The sequence below is a fragment of the Cryptomeria japonica genome, chromosome 10, assembly GCF_030272615.1.
Source record: "Cryptomeria japonica chromosome 10, Sugi_1.0, whole genome shotgun sequence".
Taxonomy (NCBI): Eukaryota; Viridiplantae; Streptophyta; class Pinopsida; order Cupressales; family Cupressaceae; genus Cryptomeria; species Cryptomeria japonica.
Window position 1 is genome coordinate 837,842,220 of NC_081414.1, and position 22,384 is coordinate 837,864,603.

The 22,384-nt window shown below is 34.9% G+C and overlaps 1 protein-coding gene across 1 annotated transcript; it reads right to left on the reverse strand.

Moving 5' to 3' along the window:
• Positions 1–2,104: 2,104 nt before the first annotated feature.
• LOC131859328 (wax ester synthase/diacylglycerol acyltransferase 2-like) lies at positions 2,105–18,525 on the reverse strand. Its single transcript, XM_059212941.1, has 9 exons — positions 18,283–18,525; positions 17,831–17,986; positions 4,217–4,315; positions 3,490–4,083; positions 3,324–3,396; positions 3,128–3,216; positions 2,674–2,871; positions 2,445–2,582; positions 2,105–2,248 (listed from the first exon to the last, which is right to left on the reverse strand). The coding sequence occupies exons 1-9, from the start codon at positions 18,523–18,525 to the stop codon at positions 2,105–2,107; spliced, it is 1,734 nt and encodes a 577-aa protein (XP_059068924.1).
• Between the last annotated feature and the right edge of the window lie 3,859 nt (positions 18,526–22,384).

Sequence of the window (22,384 nt, forward strand, 5' to 3'; positions counted from 1 at the left end):
AACAAAAATTCATAAAGGTATACATTATTGTTTCAAGCATTACATCTTAGATCCAACCTTTCCTTGAAAAGAAAAGTATTTTATTACAATCTTTCATTATATTTATCAATTCAATTTCATGGTTAATTCCAAAACTAGGGTTTTAACCTAGGGTAAAGCCCTATTCCTCAACATTCTTCCTCTCATTCTATGAGTAAGGAATAAGTGCAAGAGCCATACTCGAGAATCACGGTACAACCAATAGTGATGAACATGTCCAATTTTTTTATGGTGGAAAATCCAGAGGACTAGGGCGGATTTGTACTACTTGGTCTAAAAAAATCAGGCAGAACTTTTGGGATAGGTTCTACACATATTCTTTTGCCTAGATATTAGTTGGTGTCTCTATGTGTAGACATCTTTTTGCGATATTTGACTTCATTTATTCATCATTTTGCTCTAATTTACAACCATTCAATTCAATTCAACCACTTGGAAAGAGGAAACCCTAACCTAAGGAGAATCTAATTAAACTTTCAACACTTTCCTTATTTGGATTGAGGCTAGATCTATTAGGTTCACCCCTCTTTCTACATTGTTTTGGTTAGTTTGGATTATTAGTGGTTTTATTAACTTAATTGTTCTCAATTCCAAATTACACCACATAACCAATTCAATCCCCCATGAATTTTCTTAAACCATACATTTCATATAAAGATACACTCAAAAAATATGAGCGAAGGAAAACAAATCTTAAATGTAAAAAATCTTATAAAACATGCAGTTGAAGAAATTCTACATAGAAACATTATATAATTTATAAGTGAAAGTATGTTGCAAAATCAAAGGCTTCCAAGTACAAAATAGTGATAAATTATATATGGAAACAACAATAACCAAACAAGAAATGCAAAATCATTACATAAGAGATACATGGAGAAATTATTGTGCAAAAAAAATCCATACCCAAATAGATCCAAAGCTTGAATTAATCCTTCGATATAATTACATCAATACAAACATCTCTCTGAACTTCTACTAACACTTTGCTAGTTCTTCAAATTGGAAAACAACTTATTTTCCTCTTACTCCAACTCCAATATATAGCCAAAAGATATATAAGAAACTACAAATGATTTTTAGTACCACAAACAAAAACATTGGTTGAAGTGGTCTACATGTAAAAGATACCTCATGACATGTGTCAGGAGTTACGAACATCATTTTAGAAGTTTCAAGACTTTTTACATGAGCTTGGTCATCTATTTTCACAAAAAAAAAAAAAGAAAAAAATAATCTAGTAGAAAACAAATTTACAATTCCTCATGTCCCAAAAAAGACGACCCACTTTTCATGCATAGGCAAAGATGCTTTCTTACACATTTTACACTCATGAATTCTTCTTACACCACTATAAATGGTCAAACTCTCTTCTACTTCATGTCAGACATGAATGTATTGTCATTGACCTATTTAAGCTTCCCAATTCAATACAACCATTCATACAATATTACAAATGTTACAAAAATAATATTTAATTAAAAAATGTTACTTCTCATATAAGACATAAAAATTATTCCTCTATTATTCTTGAAATCAAATAAAATACTTATAACATATAAAATACAAATTTAAAATTACAAGATTAATGTCAACCATCTTTACAAAAAGAAACGTTTAAATTCTATTTATAATCCTTCCATTGTTATTCCACTTACTATGATACCACTTATTACATAAGAGATTGAAACAAATGATAAAATTACACTATGAAAATAAACAAAGAGAGACTAATCCTACTCCATATCTGAATGCACTGACTTCTATAATCTACATATCACTACTCCTATGAAACACCAACGTTGAATAATTGGGAAGCTACAGGTACTACTTACCATACCTATTACATTAAATCAAGTCCGAGTATTAACACTTACGCATTCTAACATTTAATTCTAAAAAAGCTTAGCCAAAGCGTTTGAGCCCTAAGGTAAGATATACCATTTGTATCAGTACTAAATTTGAGATACATACACCCAAGCTTAGGGATAAGCTCTTATTTAAAAGAAAGAAGACGAAGGTAGAGTAGAATCAAGCTTTGAATCAGGCACCAATTACGTTATCTTCAAGATCCCTTTGTGGCCTCCTTCATCTCCTCAAAGCACTCGGTAAAACACTTGGCCAGAGTATCAGAATTTACATAACCTTTGGTGCCAATCACTTCCAACCTCACACTTCCCATGTAGCTCACTACCGTCAAAAGAAGCGTCTGCAAGTGCAAAACCAACAAAAAAAAAGAGTTTAAAATCAATATATTCGTAACGTGAAGCTGGAACTAAAAGTAGCAGATAGATATTCTTACACTAATAATCACGATAAAGGTGGTAGACATCTATATTATAGGTATTTGGGAAACAGGTTTCAGTTAGTTAATGTTTTTTCCTTGTAGCTACCAAATTACTTGCCTGAGGAATCCCAGATACTGAGAATGAGATGCTCTTAACCGGAATTTGATTCATCGCTATCTTGTCTGTCGGGCCGATCATATTCGATAATGCTAATGTTGTGTTTGCCAGAGTGTTATACATACCTCTAGCAGATGCCTGCAATACTCAATAATACAAGCTTTAATTGCAAACTAATACCTTTTGCAATATAAAAGTAATGAAATTCCGCTCATCATAAATGGCTTACCCGTCGGCCTAGATAGCTGAGTAGTCTTCTAGTAAGGAAGACCTCAAGTGACATTTTCTTCCTGTCTATGATTTGCTTTGCTCTTCGTACGAAATCTAATGGACTCTCTGCATTAGCTACGGGCATAGGGATTTGTAACATCCCAATGCGGTTTCCCCATGGTGCTCGACTGTTAAGTTTCAGCATATATTTTATATCCTGCAGAAATCCACAATAAAATTAGAATTTTTTGTAATGGCCACAGAAATAGAGGGAGCTCTAAATATCATCCTAGATGTTGAAGTAATATTATGTCATAAAACGCCTATTTATCATCAAGGTTTAAACTCTTAATGGACATTCTGGTTTATCCGTTGTGCTCGATTACTGTGCATTCATGCAGACCAAAAAATCATGCTAAAAATCTCTTGTACAAATTTCTTCTCTAAAAAGGTAGAGAGAGATTGTGTGGTACATTCAATCCCGATAATGCTCTCGTGTTCATAAATAAAATCCCTGTTACTCTTGACCTCGCCATTTCCTTCCTCACTCCTGACGTTTCTCCTGCAAAAATATGTATAATTAATCGTTATAGATACCTGGAGTCATTATACCAAGAGCTATAATGAGTCAGAACTAAAATTGAAATTATGAATATTTATTTCTCTCACCTTGAGAAAGAGTAGTCTCCAGGTATCGTTGAAAACCACAGAATATTACGCCCATTACCACATCGTTTACAGTCTGCAAAAGTATATCACCAAATAAGCCTACCATAATGAACATGTTTGGAAACAATAAATATGATAGAAAATGAAAGTGAGATGAAGAAATTACTCCTCCGATGGAATTCTTTATTTTTTTGACGTCTTCCATGAGGAACGTGACAGAGGATATGACTTTCGGCAGCATCTCAACACCAGGAGGCCCGCGAAAGTGCAACTTGCTATCCCCCATCAATACAATTCTAAGGAAGCTGCTAATGAGATCAGAAACAGTGTACCACAGTACAAGCACAGGCATGAATAGCCTCTGAAACATGTAATACATAAATTCAGTAGAAACCCATGAATAATATGGAATAGTTTTGTGAGGTGGAGATTTAAATGAAGGAAAAGTGACAGGGAGATTGGGATTGTCTGCTCTGGTGACACAGCAGAGTAGTAAGGACATGAGGGAAGTACCATCACCTAAGGAATGGTGCATGTTTATAACTAATGTGGCTCTGGCCTTGCTTGTACTGTAATTGAGAAAGTGAAACGCCCACAAGGGCTTACACTTGGGAAGAGGGGTTAGGTGTATATTACTGATATAGTCTTTCACAAACTCATCATATTCTGTGCGACCCGGAGGAAACTCTGGAACAATTACATGATCATCCACGTTTACTTCAGTTTCCACCCAATGCAGAACTCCATGTCTATTCTCAGTCTGCCATAACACCAGAATCATAAAAAAATAAAAATAAATAAATAAATCTGATGATATTTTATTATTTATCAAAAAAAAATGAGCTAAATCATCACAGAAATGTTACGTAACAACATAGAAAGAAGCTACAGACCATCTTAAAGCAAAACCGGGGGTTGCGTGGCAGAAGAAGATTCTTTATGGCTTGCTTCATTGTACAGATGTCGATGGGTTCTTCCAGCTCAAATATCGCCTGAACGCATAATGAAAGTAAGGAAGTACCAAATGTCTGACTGAAGGGACTGACTACCTCGCAGCCATTACCGTGTACCAACGACGTTTTCACTCTGAGATCCATGAAACAAAATCTTTTCTCAACCAAATCTATCTATGCTTTTGAATGTATTCTTTAACAAAGGTTGATATATATAGCCTCCACTGATATTTTCTGATCTTTTTTTAATGGGCATTAAATATTAGAGTTGAAAGGAATGCCAGTTTTTCAAAGTTTTCATTAAACTCGGTAGGACTAAACACCAAATTTATTCGGCGATCTTTACAGAGAAAAGACGGTCGGAATGGCTCAAATTAAATTCTTACTCAAGATAGCAAATTTGTTGTTGATCACATGTATGCAGTGTCGCATTCACCTGTAAAGATATCCCAGCCATCGAACTGGGCATCAAATTTCAGTGTAATTTGATAATGTTCACTGTGACTACGTCATCCTGATAACTGGTTCGGTGCCTTCAATGCTATTTTAGCGGATATGAAACATAACTTAGTAAATTGAGTTGCATACCAAACCAATATTTAAGTAAATTGTAATTTTTATTTTTCAAGTGTGTTTTTATTTTCACCCGAGGGATTTAGAGTTGTAGATGTGTAATATTTAGTTTAGTTGTTCATCTTGATTGTAATAAAAAGATAATCTAATTATTTAAGAATGGCTATAATGTGTAAGATTTATTTTCAAGGAAAATATACATTCTTTTAGAAGAGTTAATTTTTTATATTCTTGAAAATTATTTAACAATATCTATCATCATCAACTAACATCAAATAAATTAAATAAATATGTTTATTTTTATTAAAATCAAGATGAACAACTAAACTACAAATTACACGTCTACAACTCTAAAACCCTTGGGTAAAAATAATAACACAATTGAAAATAAAAATTAATATATCTATTTTTAAAAAATATAGGTAAATTATGGCAGAGAGATATCCTATAATAGAAGGATATTACAACAATATTAGTAGTACAAGATTGCTATGGATAATAATTGTTTGTTCCCTTTTAAATATTATGGCACTCTTCCACTATCATCTAACGGTTTCATATAATTAACAAGTGGCGAGGGATGCATTTACCTGCCATTTGCATGTCAAATTGTTTCAAAATTGAATTTTTGTTTGCGGACATTAAATATCGGTTCCGTATGCAACTCAATTTATGAAGTTATGTTTCACATCCAGTAATATAGCATTCAAGAATTGAGTTGCATACGAAACCAATATTTAAGTAAATTGTAATTTTTTATTTTTTATTTTTTAAATGGTAAACTAGATAATAAACCAGTATAAATAATTCTACGAATACCAATTAGGATATGTATATTAATTAAATGTGTTAATAAATGTACGTGGAAATTATATTAAAATAAACAAATTTATTTAATTTATTGGATGTTAATTGATGATGATAGATGTTGTTAAATAATTTTGAAGAGTATAAAAATTAACTCTTCTAAAGGAATGTATATTTTCCTTAAAAATAAATCTTACATGTTATAGCCGTTCTTAAATAGCTAGATTATATTTCTATTAAAATCAAGATGAACAACTAAACTACAAATTACACATCTACAACTCTAAATCCATTGGGTGAAAATAAAAGAACAATTGAAACATAATCAAACTTTGACATTAATATAATATGAAAAATGTTGATCACAAAGAACTTGTATACTCCTTTGCCCAAGACCACATGAAACTTTAGCTAAGTAAACATACAATTGTTGTTTTGAAATAATTAAGCACGACACATACAACACACTAGAGCTACTATGCACAACACTACTATGCAAATTTTTTAAAGGAAATCCAGGTCGGGCAGGTGGGGTTAGGGTCATTTGTGACCACAATGGTACTCTAATCATTGCCTATGTGACCAATTTGGGAATGCAAACTTCAAGTGTTGTGGAGGTGGTAGCGATCCATTATGGCTTAGTTATTGCAAATGATAGAAGGTGTAATCAAATCATCATAGTTCAAGTGATTAAAAAAAACACTATCTTAATGCTTAGAAATGAAGCCAAACTAGTTATAAGTATGAACACCTTGTTGCCAAGTGCTGAGACCTTATTCACAATATGAGTCATGTACATCTTTTTCAGATGAGGAGGAAAGGAAATAAAGTTGTGGATAGGCTTGCTTCTTTGGGCTTGTTTTTCAATTATTTAAAAATATGGATGGGCATTTATAATATCTTGGATATGGTTTGCGTTGCTATCTTTGAGGACATAAAGACTCATGATGGAGTATAATCCAAGGATTACCTTTTTTTATTACTTTTGCCGCCCTTTTTGGTAGTCCTTTATTGTATTGGTGGTAGACGTCTCTCTCAAACAACAATGTCACTTTCCTCAACACTTGTAAGTATTGTCTTGTTTATGTAATAGTAGTTTTTTTTCTCCCAATATATTTTTTACTTCTAAACTCACTATGATAATGATGGGAGGTGACCTCATACAAATTGACCCAAATAGTTGTGATGACTTGAAAAATAATGTCCAATTGTGACAAAAAGTGGTCAAGGGTAACCTTGCAAGCTATGTGGAAGGCATGCAAGGATTTGATCTTGAACTATCTAAAAAATTTGCTCAATCATGGGAGAAGGATGAGGTGAAAATTGGGGGAGTTTCTTCCAAAATCTCACTGGACATGATCACTACTACCATTGGTTTACTGTAGGAGGGAATACATTTTTCAAAGAAGTCAAAAGGATCCTATAAGGATAAATTTAAAATATTTTTCAAGTACAATGAAGGGGTTTTGAGGTTGCGGAGTGGGGATAACAGTGAGGACCTCCCCAAAATTTGGAAGGTTACAACTGGTGCAGTCACTAGCTAAGAGGGACCTCAAAGAGATTAGTCCAGACCAGTCAACAAGAGTAAACACAACATAAAAACAAGGAAATGATGGAGGCAATGCATAACAGATTGAATTATATCATGAAAATTGATTACAATCAACTGGTAACAATCGGGTTATAGAAACTGGCTCAAAAGCCTACTAAACATGCTCAAAATATAGAATAGGTCATAACCAAGACCTCAAATCTTAAGATCTATCTTGGCAACAACATGGATGATTCGAGTTAACCCTAGGTCTTCAATGATTTGATATTTTGGCTTGATTGTTTTAGAGTTGCCTAGTATCACAGATTGATACATTCCCTTGATTTCCTCAGTGCCTAAATCCTCCAAAATGTAGTGAATATAAGCCCTGACATCTTCCACATAAACTACGCCATTGGGAACCCTTGAGAATGTGCCATTAGAGTCTTCCGTCATTGCAATTTGAGGAACTTACTTGAAAACATGTCTAAGCCTATCCTTAACCTCAACAACAGTGGGATTCACAATGAAAGTAGGAGCAGATGATGATCCGGATGCCATTTTAAATAAATACCTTGATAACAATCGACGGTTGAAAGATCTTGATTACTTCTCAGATAACCTCTAGAAATCCTTTAGAATGCATTTGCTCGCTCTTGGTCACCTATGATTCGCCTTTTCTTCGCTCTGGTTTTCTCGAGTGCTGGGTGAGTGAAAATGAGTCCATTTTCCCTTTTTATCAGCAAGTAAACCCTAATTCATCACTGTCATAAATGCTTAGCAGTGCACCCTACCGGAAGTCGGTTTCACAATTTCATGTCGGATAAACCTCCACCAATGATCAATACCACTCTCCATATCTCTTTCTGGATCTTTTTTGGGGAATAAGAAAAATTTGCAATGAATTTGCCAACCCCTAAGGCACATGCCTCAGTTACCAGTTGAATTTCCTATCGGTGCAGGAATGCTTTGTTCTACCAGTGGAGTTACTGGTGCAGTTACCGATGTATTTTCATCTCCACTTGGTTCTTCAGACTTTCTAACCCATCTCTTGGTATTATCTTGTTGTAATTCATATACCTTCATCTTTCTTTTCTCATTTGCTCTGTCATTACTAACTGGTTTAGTCTTGCTTCTACAATACTTAGCAATATGACCTATTTTGTTGCATGCATAACATGTAACATTATTATTTTGAATTGCTTTGACATATCCGATGTCATTCCTTCACCTACATTGATTAGCCAAATGTCCAAACATTCCACGTGCATGACACTTAACATTCATTCTGCAATCGTTTGACTTATGACCATATTTCTTGCAATTTGTGCATTGACTGAGAACTGAATTGTAGTTGTGATTTTCTCTATTTCTACATTGTTTAGCCATATGCCCAAATTTATTACAAATAGAGCATCTACCATTAAATTTATAAGCATTAGATTGCCTTACCAGTTTCCTTTGGTCTGATGAATCCTACGTATTGGTTGTTTCAAGATCTTCCTCAATCTGTTAATCTTCCTTCGAGGCACCAAGCTCTGATACCAATTATTGGAATACTATGAATCCAAGAACAGTGAGAAGGGGGGGGGGAGGGTGAATCAGTGTTCTTCCAGTAATATAATATTTTACCTTATTACAACATACACATATAAACCAGTAAATGAAGAAATATATAACATGAAGTAAATAAACCAGCCACATGAATGAACACCATAACACATTGAATTTATACGTGGAAAACCTCAAAGACGAAAAACCACGATGGGATTTGTGGCCCACAATATCAATTCACTAGCCATTTGAAAGATATTACATATCATGGGGGTCTGCACATGCAGGAAGGCACACTTCCTAGAGCACACTGCTCAACACAAAAGAGTCTCACTGACTACAAGCTTTTGCTGAGATAAAACAATAATGGTGAACTCACAAAATACATCTGTAATGCCAAAAAGAGTTTTGTTTATAGCTCTGTTTTGTACCAGTTCATAAAACCCTAAACCCTTTTACTGGTATCTCCTTTCCTCCAAGAATGATTTACAAACCATCCACTAATCATGGCATAATATAACTTTTACATACAAATGATCTACATACATATCCATCGCATCACACAATTCTACTTTTTTCACCTATATCAAAATCACCTAATAAACTGACTTATATACCCTTTACAAACAATATTCCTTATGTCGGCTTACAATACATTACAAAAGATATTCAATGTCGGCTCTATACAATAATTACAAAATGATTTTACAAATAAAACCTTTCAGATCCCAAATTAATGTCAGCTTCACTGAAGTGTTGGATGTCGATGCTAGTGCCAGTGATGACCCTGATAACTCCAATGTCAGTATCTACCAGTGTATGCCTCCAACTCCGGTATCTTCTGGTATATGCCTTCTACAAAATCTTATTGCCATAAACGACAACATATGAATCCAATGAGTGTTAATTGCCAATAACAACAAGGTGCACAAACATGAGGTAAAAATCACTAAGATCCATTGTTGTCATCGAAGAACATTCACTTTAAAAATTTGTAATTGGAAAATAAAAAAGGCATTGAACAACACTTCATGAAACTTTATAGTAAAAGTACAATGATATGGCAAAAAAATTGTGAAAAAATACCGTAATGTGTCTACAAAAGAAAGTGGTTAGAAAAGATGCTCAAAGTGTCCATAAGGACACAAATAGTACATATACATATGAAGCCAACCCATGCAAACAAAAAATTTTCAATTGTCAAAATTAACAACCAAGTCTTTAACCAAAGTGTTAAAAATTTAAAATATGGAAATAATTGTACTTAGGGCAAAATTTGAAAAAATGTGTATGGTAGACTGAAAGTTCTCTAAAAGACCTTTCCAAAGCCACAAGAATCATAAAAATGAAGAAACTAGTCAAAATTTATGAGATGATTAGCCCGAAACACACTTTGAAATTTGATAGACTACAAAATGCACCAATAGAAAAAAATTGTGAAACCATCACCATTATTGAAAAGATGATGAAACCATCTTTCTATCAATATCTATTTCTCAAACAAATGCCTCCATTTGCTTAAGTTATGAGAAAAATAAAATTATCCCTCTTGAGAGGCACAAAGGGAGCCAACATATGCTCTAGGGGGCTAAGACAAGGCCGACCCTTGGTCTTCCATATGACCTCTAGAACATGTAAGATAAAAAAAGAGCTCTATTAGGTGTGAGAGAATCTCAATAGACAAAAATGGCAACAGGTTGCCTATGCCATCTATATCCCACAAGTAATTAACTAAACTTTTAAAAATATAAAATCTTGAATTAATTGTACCTAGGAAAAAATATGAAAAAAGTGTGTGGATAGACTAAAAGTGTTGTTTTTGAACTTTCCAATTTTGCAAGAATCATAAAAAATTGAGAAACTAGTCAAAATTTACGAGCTTGGGAGCCCAAAATGCACTTTGAACATTAGTAGGTTACAAAATGTACCAATAGACAAAAACTAAGAAACCATCACAATTATTGAAAAGCTGATGAAATCATCTTTCTAGCAATATCTTTTTTCTCAAAAGAATGCCTCCATTTTCCCAAGTTATGAGAAAAATAAAAATACCCCCTTGAGAGGGCCATAGGGTCCAACATAAGCTCCTGGGGGCTAAGACAAGGGTGACACTTGGCTCTCCATGTATGAGCTTGAGGACATGCAAGAGAAAAAAAAGCCCCATTGGGTGTGAGAGAATCGGAATAGATGAAATGGTGGTGGGATTCCTGCACCACCTATATCCCTTATATGCCATAAAAAATGGTGAGTTCTCATAAGCCAAGTCACAACATAAGAAGAGAGAACTCAAGTTTATGAATATAAAAATGTTTTCATGTAAAAAATGTGGAATTTAAATCTCCAAAGCCATATCACTTCTATGGGCCTACCTCTACAAACTCCTTTGTGTATGGGAAACCCTAAAGTTGCATATTGAGGAAAATAAATAGAATATTTTGCATAAACTTTGGGGAAATAAAATAGGCATAAATGTTGGAAATCCTCTCCAAAAGAAGATCAACAGCCACAACCTGGACGAGAATGAGCCCTTGATAATGCAACTTGCCTTGAATAGGCAGCTGATCAAATGCACTTTTACTGAAATCTTTGAAGCTAACCTAGATAATATTTCAAACACTAAGGATGGAGAAGAAAATGTGATACTAGTGAAAGTCTACATAAGCTCCTGAATTTGCCAATTATGTGAAAAGCCTATGATATGGAAGGCAAGTTCACTAGTGAAATAACAATCTCATAAATAATCCTTGTGCCTATTGAATTGGGCCCCAAACAACAAATACAATAATGCTAAATCTATAGAGGATGGAAACCACATTGAGTTGTGACTAAGTCCAAAGACAATAAAATGGCTTTTGGACCAAGAAATAAACTTGTTAATACCAAACAAATAACAATGCAAGGCTCTATTATTAGCAACCGATAAGAAATTTAATGATCCAATTGTAAATAGAAATGGATGACCACCAAACAGAAATGTTTCACACAGTAAGAAAATAATCCACCAATGGATAAATAGAGGCTCAATAAAAGTAAAAAATATTTTGCGATGCCAAAGATAATAAGTTTGATCTAAGTGCCAAATAGAAGCATAGGATGGAAAGAATATAAAAACCCCTAAGAAGAGATCACAATGAAGCAACCCAATCAAATAAACTAGAGATCAAGCTTATAATAGATATTTTAGGAACTTGATAAACACCCAATGCCAACTAACAAAAGAAGGGAAAACTTTAAGAAACCCCCCCCCCTCGGACAAGGTGTAAAAACCTGGCAAAGGTCTATAATTGCTGAGGAAAATATTAATTTTACTAGCAAAATTTTGCAATTTACGAAGAAAAAATAATAATCTCCATTTGCGAATCATTCATGATCACTCCAAGTTTGTGAAAAATCTTAGCAAATTATAATGTTTTTAAAACCCAAAAAATGTTTGCATGGGTGAATTGTAATATTTTTAAAACCAAAAAAAATATTTGCATTGGTGATTTCAACCTATTTTCAAACCATAAAAAAAATATATTGGCGATTTCAACCTATTTTCAAACCATAAAAAAATAGATTGGCAATTTCAACCTATTTTCAAACCATAAAAAAATAAAATTGGCGATTTCAACCTATTTTCAAACCATAAAAAAAATATATTGGCGATTTCAACATTTTTCCAAAACGTAAAAAAAATATATTGCCACCTCAACAGTCCCCATAAAGATATTAAAACATGTGGCACACAGTCATCAGCCCTCTACTTGAAAGACTGCCCATTAGAAAATCTCATGACCTAGCGACAAGCCCTTACGACTCTATCTCCAGCTCGCAAGCTGAAAATGCTAAGCCTTCATAACCTCGAGAGCTAGCGACTGAGGGCAACTGAACCGCCACTCACCAATTCTCGGCCTAAAATGTTAAGTCCTCATCACCGTAGCGACATGGAGATAATGGTAAATTTAACCCTTGTCGTGTAGTCACCAACATAAAGAAAATTATCTCTTAAACAGTAGCACTTCACTGGCAAGCTCACGTCTTGATCATGTCTTCGGACATTTAACCTCGTGAGCTGGCGATAACCACAAACTGTCTAGTTGCTAGCTCACGACCTAAAAATGCTAACATTAAACAAACATGAGATCTAGCAACAACTATATGAAATGAGTTACTTGCTAACTCTCACAACTTTAATGCATGACATCAGACCAACTCGAGACCTCATGACCAAAGCAATTTCATTAACAATCTCCAGCTTGCTAACATAAAACACTAACACCCAAAAAGCTAAAGACCTCGCAATGTAAACCAAAACCAACTTGTCGCCAGCTCGTGGCTTGATCACCTCTTTAGAAATTTAACCTCCCAAGATGGAGATAACCATAACACTTAACCACAAACTATCTAGTCGCTAGCTCATGACCTAAAAATGCTAAGATTAAACAAACATGAGAGCTAGCAAAAACTATATGAAATGACTTTCTCGCTAACTCTCGCGGCTATAATGCATGACATCAAACCAACTCGAGACCTCGCGACCAAAGCAATTTTATTAACAATATCTATCTCGCTAACATAAAATGCTAACACCCAAAAATATAGATACCTCAAGCTTTAAACCCAACCAACTTGTCGCCATCTCGCGGCTTGATCACGTCTTCAAACATTTAACCTCGCGAGCTAGCGATAACCATAAAACTTAACCACAAACTGTGTAGTCACTAGCACATGACCTAAAAAATGCTAACATTAAACAAACATGAGAGCTAGCGACAATTGTGGTGGCAAGCTAATATGTCGAGGTTAATTAGACAAGCAAGGTTGACGGTTTCAGAGGCATAAAAGGATTGGATAGCTTCTAAGTTAGAGATGGGAGATCACGGATTTCTCTGAGAAATCAAAGGTTTCTTGTTGTAAGGGATTCTGAAGTAGAATTTGTACAATCAAGGAGGAATAAAATCAGAACAAAATCATTCACATAAGATGAGCCTTAGTAGCATGTAGTGTATTTGATAGGCATGACTTCTAGAGTCCATAGCTGGTAGGGTGAGTTGAAAATCATCGAAATGATGATTTTTCACGTGAATGAGAATCACTAGATGAAGTGTGAAAAATTTATAAATACAATGGGATGGTGACTTTATTGGTAGAAGAGAAAAGAAACCTTTTTCATTTTCTGAGAGTGTTTTTTTCCTTAGAAAGGAAGATGATGTTTGAGCATGATCGTGCATGGAGTTGATCTGTTCTCTGTGATACCGGATGGGTGTTTTTTTCTTTCTCCTATGTGAGGTTTGTTTATTGTCAGAGGGGTTGTGAAAGTGAGAAAGATTGCCAGAGGGGGCATTAAAGCCTTTTCTTATCAAGAAAGGCCATGCATGGCACATCCTCTACTTCTACTCTGCCATTGGATGGCAGGGGGTTCGAAGAAGGAGCCAGCAGAGGAATGCAATAAGGATTTGTTTGGGTGGGGAGTGGCAACCAGTCATCTTTATGATGACATGGAAGCTGCGATGACTCCCCTACATATTATGTTTACCCTAAAGCTCCTCTTTCCACTTTCTCTGATCCTCGACATGAAGGCTCGAGCTCCTCTTTCCACTTTCTCTGATCCTGGGTATGAAGGTTGAAGCTCCTCCTCTATTTTAGGGGTGACTTTACTTCTTTCTAGGACCCAGTATCCCTTCCAAGAAGGGAAATGCTCTGTTGGACATAACGTAACATCTCACACTCCATCTGAAGGCATCACGGTGATAATGGCACGACTCAAGTAGTTATGCTTCTACCAATATTTAGTTCAAAAGTTTGATTCACGGGTACTAGCGCATGGATAAAGAATATTTTTGTAATAGAATTACATATGGCCTTTTAGGTCTAATTGCTGAGAGTAAATGTTCTATTAACATGTGTCTCTTGGCCTAAAGCTTGTTGCTCCCTTTTCTTCTATGAAAAGGGAAATCAAGGCCAATAGAAGGGTTCCTTTTTGGGGGGTCTCTTGAGAGTTCCAAAATTTTGGTGCCTTTGGGGTTGCTTTTCTGGTTCCAATAGTCAGTCTAGGTGAAGGGAGCAAGTTGTATAGTCAGTTATAGAGAAAATGAAAAGCATTTAGTGTCAAGCTTTGTGCAGGTTATTGAAGGATTTATATGTCAATTTATTTTGTGACAGAAGTAGTATTTTATTCAATAGAAATAAAATTCTGATCTATTTCTCTCCAGTGTATAATTCTACAATCTTTCAAATGAACAGAATCAAGAGTTTTTTTATTTGTTGCATTGTTAAGGTGTATGTAATTTTTCATTTCATACTTTGGTCTAAGGGGTCGATTAAATGCTTGAGTGGAATTATAGAGTGGTAGGGATTTAGATAAGTACTTCAGGTTGGGATTGCAGATGAGATATATTGTAAGGCAATATTGTCTTAGATCTTATACTATTAGATAAAATTCTATCACATTTTCACTTTACATCTTGTAACTTCAGGTACCCAATGGAGTAAGGCACTGATCACAACTTATAACTATCTTTAAATATGAGTTTTGTTTTCAATTTCACTGACAAATCACTATAATTTGTTGAATATCATAATACATTTCTTTTTATGTCTGTTATTGTCTATTCTACCTGTCTCATGCTCTGATTAGGTTGAGGATCACTGGGCAACTTGCGATCCTTGAGAATTCTCCCTATTGTTGAGCCTGTATATGAGGTCATTTGCCTTGTTTTAGTGAATATTTGAGTGTGGTGCAGAGATCATAAAATTTGCTAAACGGATCACCTTCCCAGGTAGTGTAGAGCCCAAAGTGTAGAATGATTTGCAGAATCCTTGTCAATTGGTCCAAGTTCTTGAGGATTTTAATAGTTCGAGTTGGCTTCTCCATAGATATTTGAAGAATTAGCTTGGTTTCTTCCTCTTACAGTGTAAACCCATTTGGGAACCAACAATTGGAAGGTTACTTCTTTTGTGACATCTCCATATTGATGCAAGTATCATGGTATAATAGACTATATATGTGATCTCTTATTGAGACAATGATCATATAAAAAAGAAAACATTCTCATCCACAATGAATCAACTATTTATCTATTTGGTAAATTGTGATATCCCAACTATATTCTCGGCCATATTGCTTAGGATAGGAATTGGAAAAAGTCATGTGATTTTGTTGGGCTAGTTTTTATTTACAGAGGAATTTTTAAGGCTTTTCAAAATAGTAATAGGTAGTGTGGATGATACCATAATGATTCCACACCTGGAAGATTATGGTGATAAGGGAGAAAATGTGCGAAAGAGGCCCATTCTAGAGGTTAAAGATGAAGTTAAATTTGCAGAGTGGCTTCCTATTATGCCCAAGAATGCAGAATTTATGTTAGTCTGGAATTATATTAAGGATGCACCTCATTGTAACTGGTGGGCGAATTACTTAAGGGAAGAGGGTTTTGAGGTCCCAAAAAACTTGTCGAACATACCGATGGATAAGATACAGGAAATCTTGAATTTTCATAGAGGAATATATATAAAAATACATACATACATATATATATATATATATATATGTATATATATATATATATATATGTATATATATATATATGTATATATATATATATATATGTATATATGTATATATATATATGTATATATGTATGTATATATGTATATATATATATGTATGTATATATGTATATATGTATATATATATATGTATGTATATATATATGTATGTATAAAATTTGTATTCATATATACACATATAATGGCAAGGATACAAAGGTTGAGATACATGTTGATTATAGATATGAGGAAATGCCATCTTTATGGAGGAGGGAAAACATGTACATGATAGAACACCTCCATATTTATTACATAAACATCCATAACGTATAAAATCATAAGAGTATTAAGAATGAAAGGATCAAACACCACAATAGATATGAATACAATATAATTAGTAAAACATGCATGCAACTCAATTAAATGGAATATCTTTTGAGGATCTAATTCCATGATAGATTTTATAGACAAAGAAGTAAGAACACGGTCTAAGGTTGGGTAGGTGAGATCAAATATATACAACACAATGAAATCCCAAACCCTAAACAAGATGCAATAATGAAACACAAATGAGGGTAGATCCAAACTCTAATAAAATCTAATATAAAAAGAATGCAATCATAAAATCAGATCTCTAAAAAATCTTACTTTCATAATCAAAGAAAAATAAGAAAACATATTCACCCACAATGAATCAACAATTGTAATTGGAAGGTCACTTCTTTTGTGACATCTCCATATTGATGCAAGTATCATGGTATAATAGACTATATATGTGATCTCCTATTAAGACAATGGTCATATAAACAAGCAAACATTCTCGTCCACAATGAATCAACTATTATATCAATTGAAGGAACACTTCTATTGTCACATCTCCCTATTTTTATTACTTATGGAGGTTGTACTTATTGACAACTCATTGATTTGGCACAAAGGAGATAAATAAGATGCAAATCATATTTGTGTTGATATTATATAATCACTTCCATTATGCATTGTTCAGAGATTCAAAATTGATACTCAAAGACTCAAAGAGCACTATTCAAACTTCTATATTTCTCTATAAAATTATAAATAGTTACAGAATACTCATGTTACCATGTATCGATTCTTTCCTATCAATGACTGAGACCTATGACTCAATAAACTTGGACTTTACAAAATTTCTCAACCCCTTCCTAAGTGATCATGGTATTCCTTTTATAACCAAGGAATGTAAAAAAGCTACCGATCACTTAGGAAACTGGAAAACGGAGCAACAACTAAAACTCTGACTTGGCACCTTTATCTATGGGTATTCAGGATAACATATTTAACTCATAAAGTTCATCCATAGTTGTCACAATGAAATCAAGATTCCTTTTAAAAAACTTATCCTCCCTGTTAGCATCGATCAGGTGCCAGGTCATTCTACTCCTCAGAATAGACAAAAACAAAATAATCATTCAAATTTCAGTTTGGGCCCTTTTGCCCTTCTTCATAATTATTTCCCATCTGGATACTTCCTTATCTGTATGTCGGGAAAACTTCTTAACCTCCTCTAACTATCCAATGACCTCATTCCACCGAGTATCAGTTACAGCCTGTGCATCAGCAACAAACTTTAAAAAATCCACCTCAGCCTTGTATAGTGCATCCAACACTTCATTAAAACCAGGAATATCTATGTCATTGCCTAGGTGGAGTAAAGTCTTTGTATTTTCTACTACCATCTCCAATTCATATTTCTAAACATCTAATTGCTTTAGATTTCCCTCTTTGTCATAAATGACAAGAAAAATAACACTATAGCCATCAACGAATTTCTACAGTTTTCCCTTTATTAGGCGGTCCTTGCCCTTGAAAAATGAAAACAAAGAGTTCACAGTGCCTACAATCTCGTTGGTGTTAGTTATTTTCTTTGGAAGGTCATCCCTATAATAGAAACTTCTAATTTATTCATTAATCTATTCCTTCCTGACCACATATTGAATAATGGTTCCAAAAATGAGATGGTAGAAAAACACACATCACTAGCTTCCTTCAAAGAAATGTGAAAGTTATGAACATCTTTAATTTGACCTTTTAACATATCAATTCTATGTTGGAGAACCTCCAATAGAGAAAACACCCCTTTCTCATTCATGGTTTCCTCCAACATCTCTATCCTCCCAACATACTCCTCAAGCTGAATCTTGATCTCGTCAGGAAATGCAACCTCAGTAGAAACAGAAACAAACTCCTCAAGTACATTGGTGGCAGTATCCACCATCTCTACAATATGGCCATAGGATGTACTCTACATATTGTCCAATTTTTCAATCAGCTCCTTGATTTGATCCTCCATTGTTGCACTCTTCATTATCTCTTCTTCATACTTCTTTGCAATTACAACTACCTCCTTATATGTTTCAACATTTCTTTTCTGGAAGTCCATTGTTTTAGCTTTATTCATATAGGAGACATGTGTCATTAAATCTGTAATATCATTATCCCCAGTGTCTTTCAGATTCCAAATTAATCTGTGTCCCCTTCTCTCCCCTTGAATATTCATGAGATGGGGCAAGTGACCAAATTGCAAGTCTCTTGGATTTGGGATCAAATCCTGATCCTCTTACACAATCTCCTACATCAACCTCTGATCTGAAAATAGGATCTGGTTGCCTTTTGATTTGATCAATAATGAAGGTGGAGTGAATGTCCCACCCAAGGAAAAACAACATTCCACTTATTTCTACAAGGAATCTTGCTTGTTCCACCATTAAATCCTCACTATTAGGATCATACACCTGGAGGGCTTAAACAATTTGTTCATTTTTCTCTTTACATCCCTCTCCCAAATCCAAATCTTTTCTCAATTCATTATGCTTAAGTTTGATTATGAAACTTTTGAACTCATTTGTTTTAATGAAAGAACCATCTTCCATAAAATAGTTTGATAGCATAATCCTTTCATCCATGTGAGTAGCCAGAGGTAAATCCACTTCTCCCACTTCTTCTTCAGTTGGCTTCTTCCTAAGCCTCTATCTAATAGCTTGAAAGTATTTACCTTTCTCAACAACCATTGTCTTAGTAGGGTCCTTCCTTACCAATGCTCCTCGTTGCTCAACCTTTTGTCTTTTCGTAGGTGATTCCCTCATAGATTCCACCTCATCACCACTCTCAACAATGTTAACATCCATTATTAGCTGACCAATAGGTGTATTGCCTTGAGAGGACAATTCATCCTCTGGTTCTTGTGGCTCCTTTTATCCTAGCGTTTGAGCCATTAAGTCCTCATAAGCATTGAGCATCTTCTCCATTCTTTCCAAATAACCCTCTTGATGATAAAAACCAATGAAAGTGGGGTCACTCTCTTTGAATTCTTGTTCTAACTTCATCAAATTTTCCCATTTCCTTCTTCTCTCTTGCACAACAATCCTTTTCGTCAAATTCTTGTCTACATCCTCTTCGTCAAGAGGCTCATGATGTTTCACTTGTGCCCAAGGTGTCATTCTCTTTAGTGAAAGTTTCATAAACTTCTCAGGGTCACAAAACCTAGAATAAGCAATTACCATTATGTATTGTTTTAACCAATTATTAATCTCATCTAAGGCTCTTTTGCCAATGATAAAGTTAGGAACTACCCACCACCTAGGTAGAAAAGTGCCCTTTCTCTGAGTTAATAAATATTCTTAATCAACTAAAGTGAGTTGCCAAATGAATTCAATTATGACTAATCTCATTGGAACAAATTTTGGTAAACTGTGTGGGGGTTGAGGACACCCATACACCCTCATGATAGTAAAATTATCAAAGAAATAAAAATCCCCTCAAAATCCTCCTCACACCTAGGATGTCTTTCTTTCTTTGTTCCTAACATATCTGTGATAGGTAAAATAATCCAATTTTGAAAATAAAGAAAAGAGTAATCGTAAGTGCTACTATTCCACACTTGTGTCTACTTTTGTATTGGCATAGGCATGCTAAACTCCACTCTTTCCAGTACCAATTCTTTGTCCATCTTGTCTGCATTGTAGTACAATATTAGGTGCATCAATATGGAATGATGTTTGAAATTAATGACATAAGCATTCTTTTGTATGTCCACCAAGGCATCATGGATGTGTTGCACCAAATATCCCACATAATCATAATCTGTATTAACTTCTGGGTGTTGGATGTTCATTGCCATCATTAGAAGCTCAATTGGCACTGTACTGCTCCCATCCATCCCCAACACCTTACATAATCCATAAATTGTGCACTTCATATAGAAATGGAAAGTACTCAAATCAAATGGCTCCTCCACATTGTTAGGAATTGGAATCAGAGATCGGCTGCCAGACCTAGGCATGTATCAGGGAATTGCATGCTTCTTCAGAACATTATTATGATTCTCGTAATTCTGATTTTCTCTATCCAGGTCTTTAACCGTGCACGTTGCACCAGATATCTAAAAACCTTCAATAAACTGACTAGGTCCACATCCATGTATACATCAGGCACAACCAGTTTAGCCATGTTCAAGTCCCAAGGATTAGCCATGGGCACTCCCTTTACCCTGTTGTTCTGGAAGTACAAAAATAGATAAGAACCAAAAATATTAGGGGTCTCCAGGTTTTTACATTGGTTGCATGTGTCTTTCCAGGCATACTCATTAATGGACAACCCATTAGATGTCCCTGGCACAAATTCAATAAATTCTTTTGAATACTTCATCTCTTCGGTTTATTTCCTCCCTAACGCCTGATAATTGCTGCTACTCATTGCTTTACTCATCTTCTTAAAGAACACCGCTTCAAATTCTACACAATTATAGCTATACCAGAGAATTGGACACCTTCATAACCCTAGGGCCTACAACTTGTAGTTGCAGAGAGAAAGCTACCACTAACACCGTCAACACTTAGACCAAGGCTCATAAATCATTGCGACTGTGCAAAATCCTTAACACAATCCTCCCTTTATAATTTTTTGGCCTTGAAAGAATTGGCCATCATCTCGGCCATTAATGCTCATGCATTCAGTCATTAAAATTTTAAAATTGCAAACTAGGCTACTAGCTGTAAAAACAATAACGTCGTAATGAGTTTTATGCAAAATTTAGAAACTATCTTAGAATGAAATTTCACTTTAGTATTTACTCAGCAAAAGGCACCAAAACAATCCACATGTCAATTCATCATTTGTCCCGACCCTTTGTTTCCATACACCTCAATAGTCCCCATCAAGTCATTCAAACACGTGGCACACAGTCATCAGCCCTCTGCCTGAAAGACTTCCCATTAGAAAATCTTGTGACCTAGCGAAAATCCCTTACGACTCTATCTCCAGCATGCAAGATGAAAATACTAAGCCTTCATAACCTCAAGAGATAGCAATTGAGGGCAATTGAAACGCCACTTGCCAATTCTCGACCTGAAAATGTTAAGTCCTCGTCACTGCAGCGACCTGGAGATAGTGGTAACTTTAACCCTTGTCGCATACTTGCCAACATAAAACTACTTATCTCTTAACCGGTAGAACTTCACTTGAAAGCTCATAGCTTGATCACGTCTTCAAATATTTAACCTCGCAAGCTGTCGATAACCATAAAACTTAACCACCAATTGTCTAGTCACTAGCTCGCGACCTAAAAATGCTAACATTAAACAAACATGAGAGCTAGCGACAACTATATGAAATGAGTTACTCGCTAACCCTCATGGCTATAATGCATGACATCAGACCAACTCAAGACCTCGCGACCAAAGAAATTTCATTAACAATCTCCAGCTCGCTAACATAAAACACTAACACCCAAAAAGCTAGAGACCTTGTGATGTAAACCCAAACCAAGTTGTCACTAGCTCGCAGCTTGATCACCTCTTCAAATATTTAACCTCACAAGCTGGCGATAACCATAAAAATTAACCACAAACTGTCTAGTTGCTAGTTCGTGACCTAAAAATGCTAACATTAAACAACATGAGAGCTAGTGACAACTGTAAGAAATGACTTACTCACTAACTCTCGCGGCTATAATGCATGACATCAGACCAACTGGAGACCTCACGACCAAAGTAATTTCATTAACAATATCCAGCTCACCAACATAAAATGCTAACACCCAAAAAGCTAGAGACCTCGCGATTCAAACCCAAACCAAT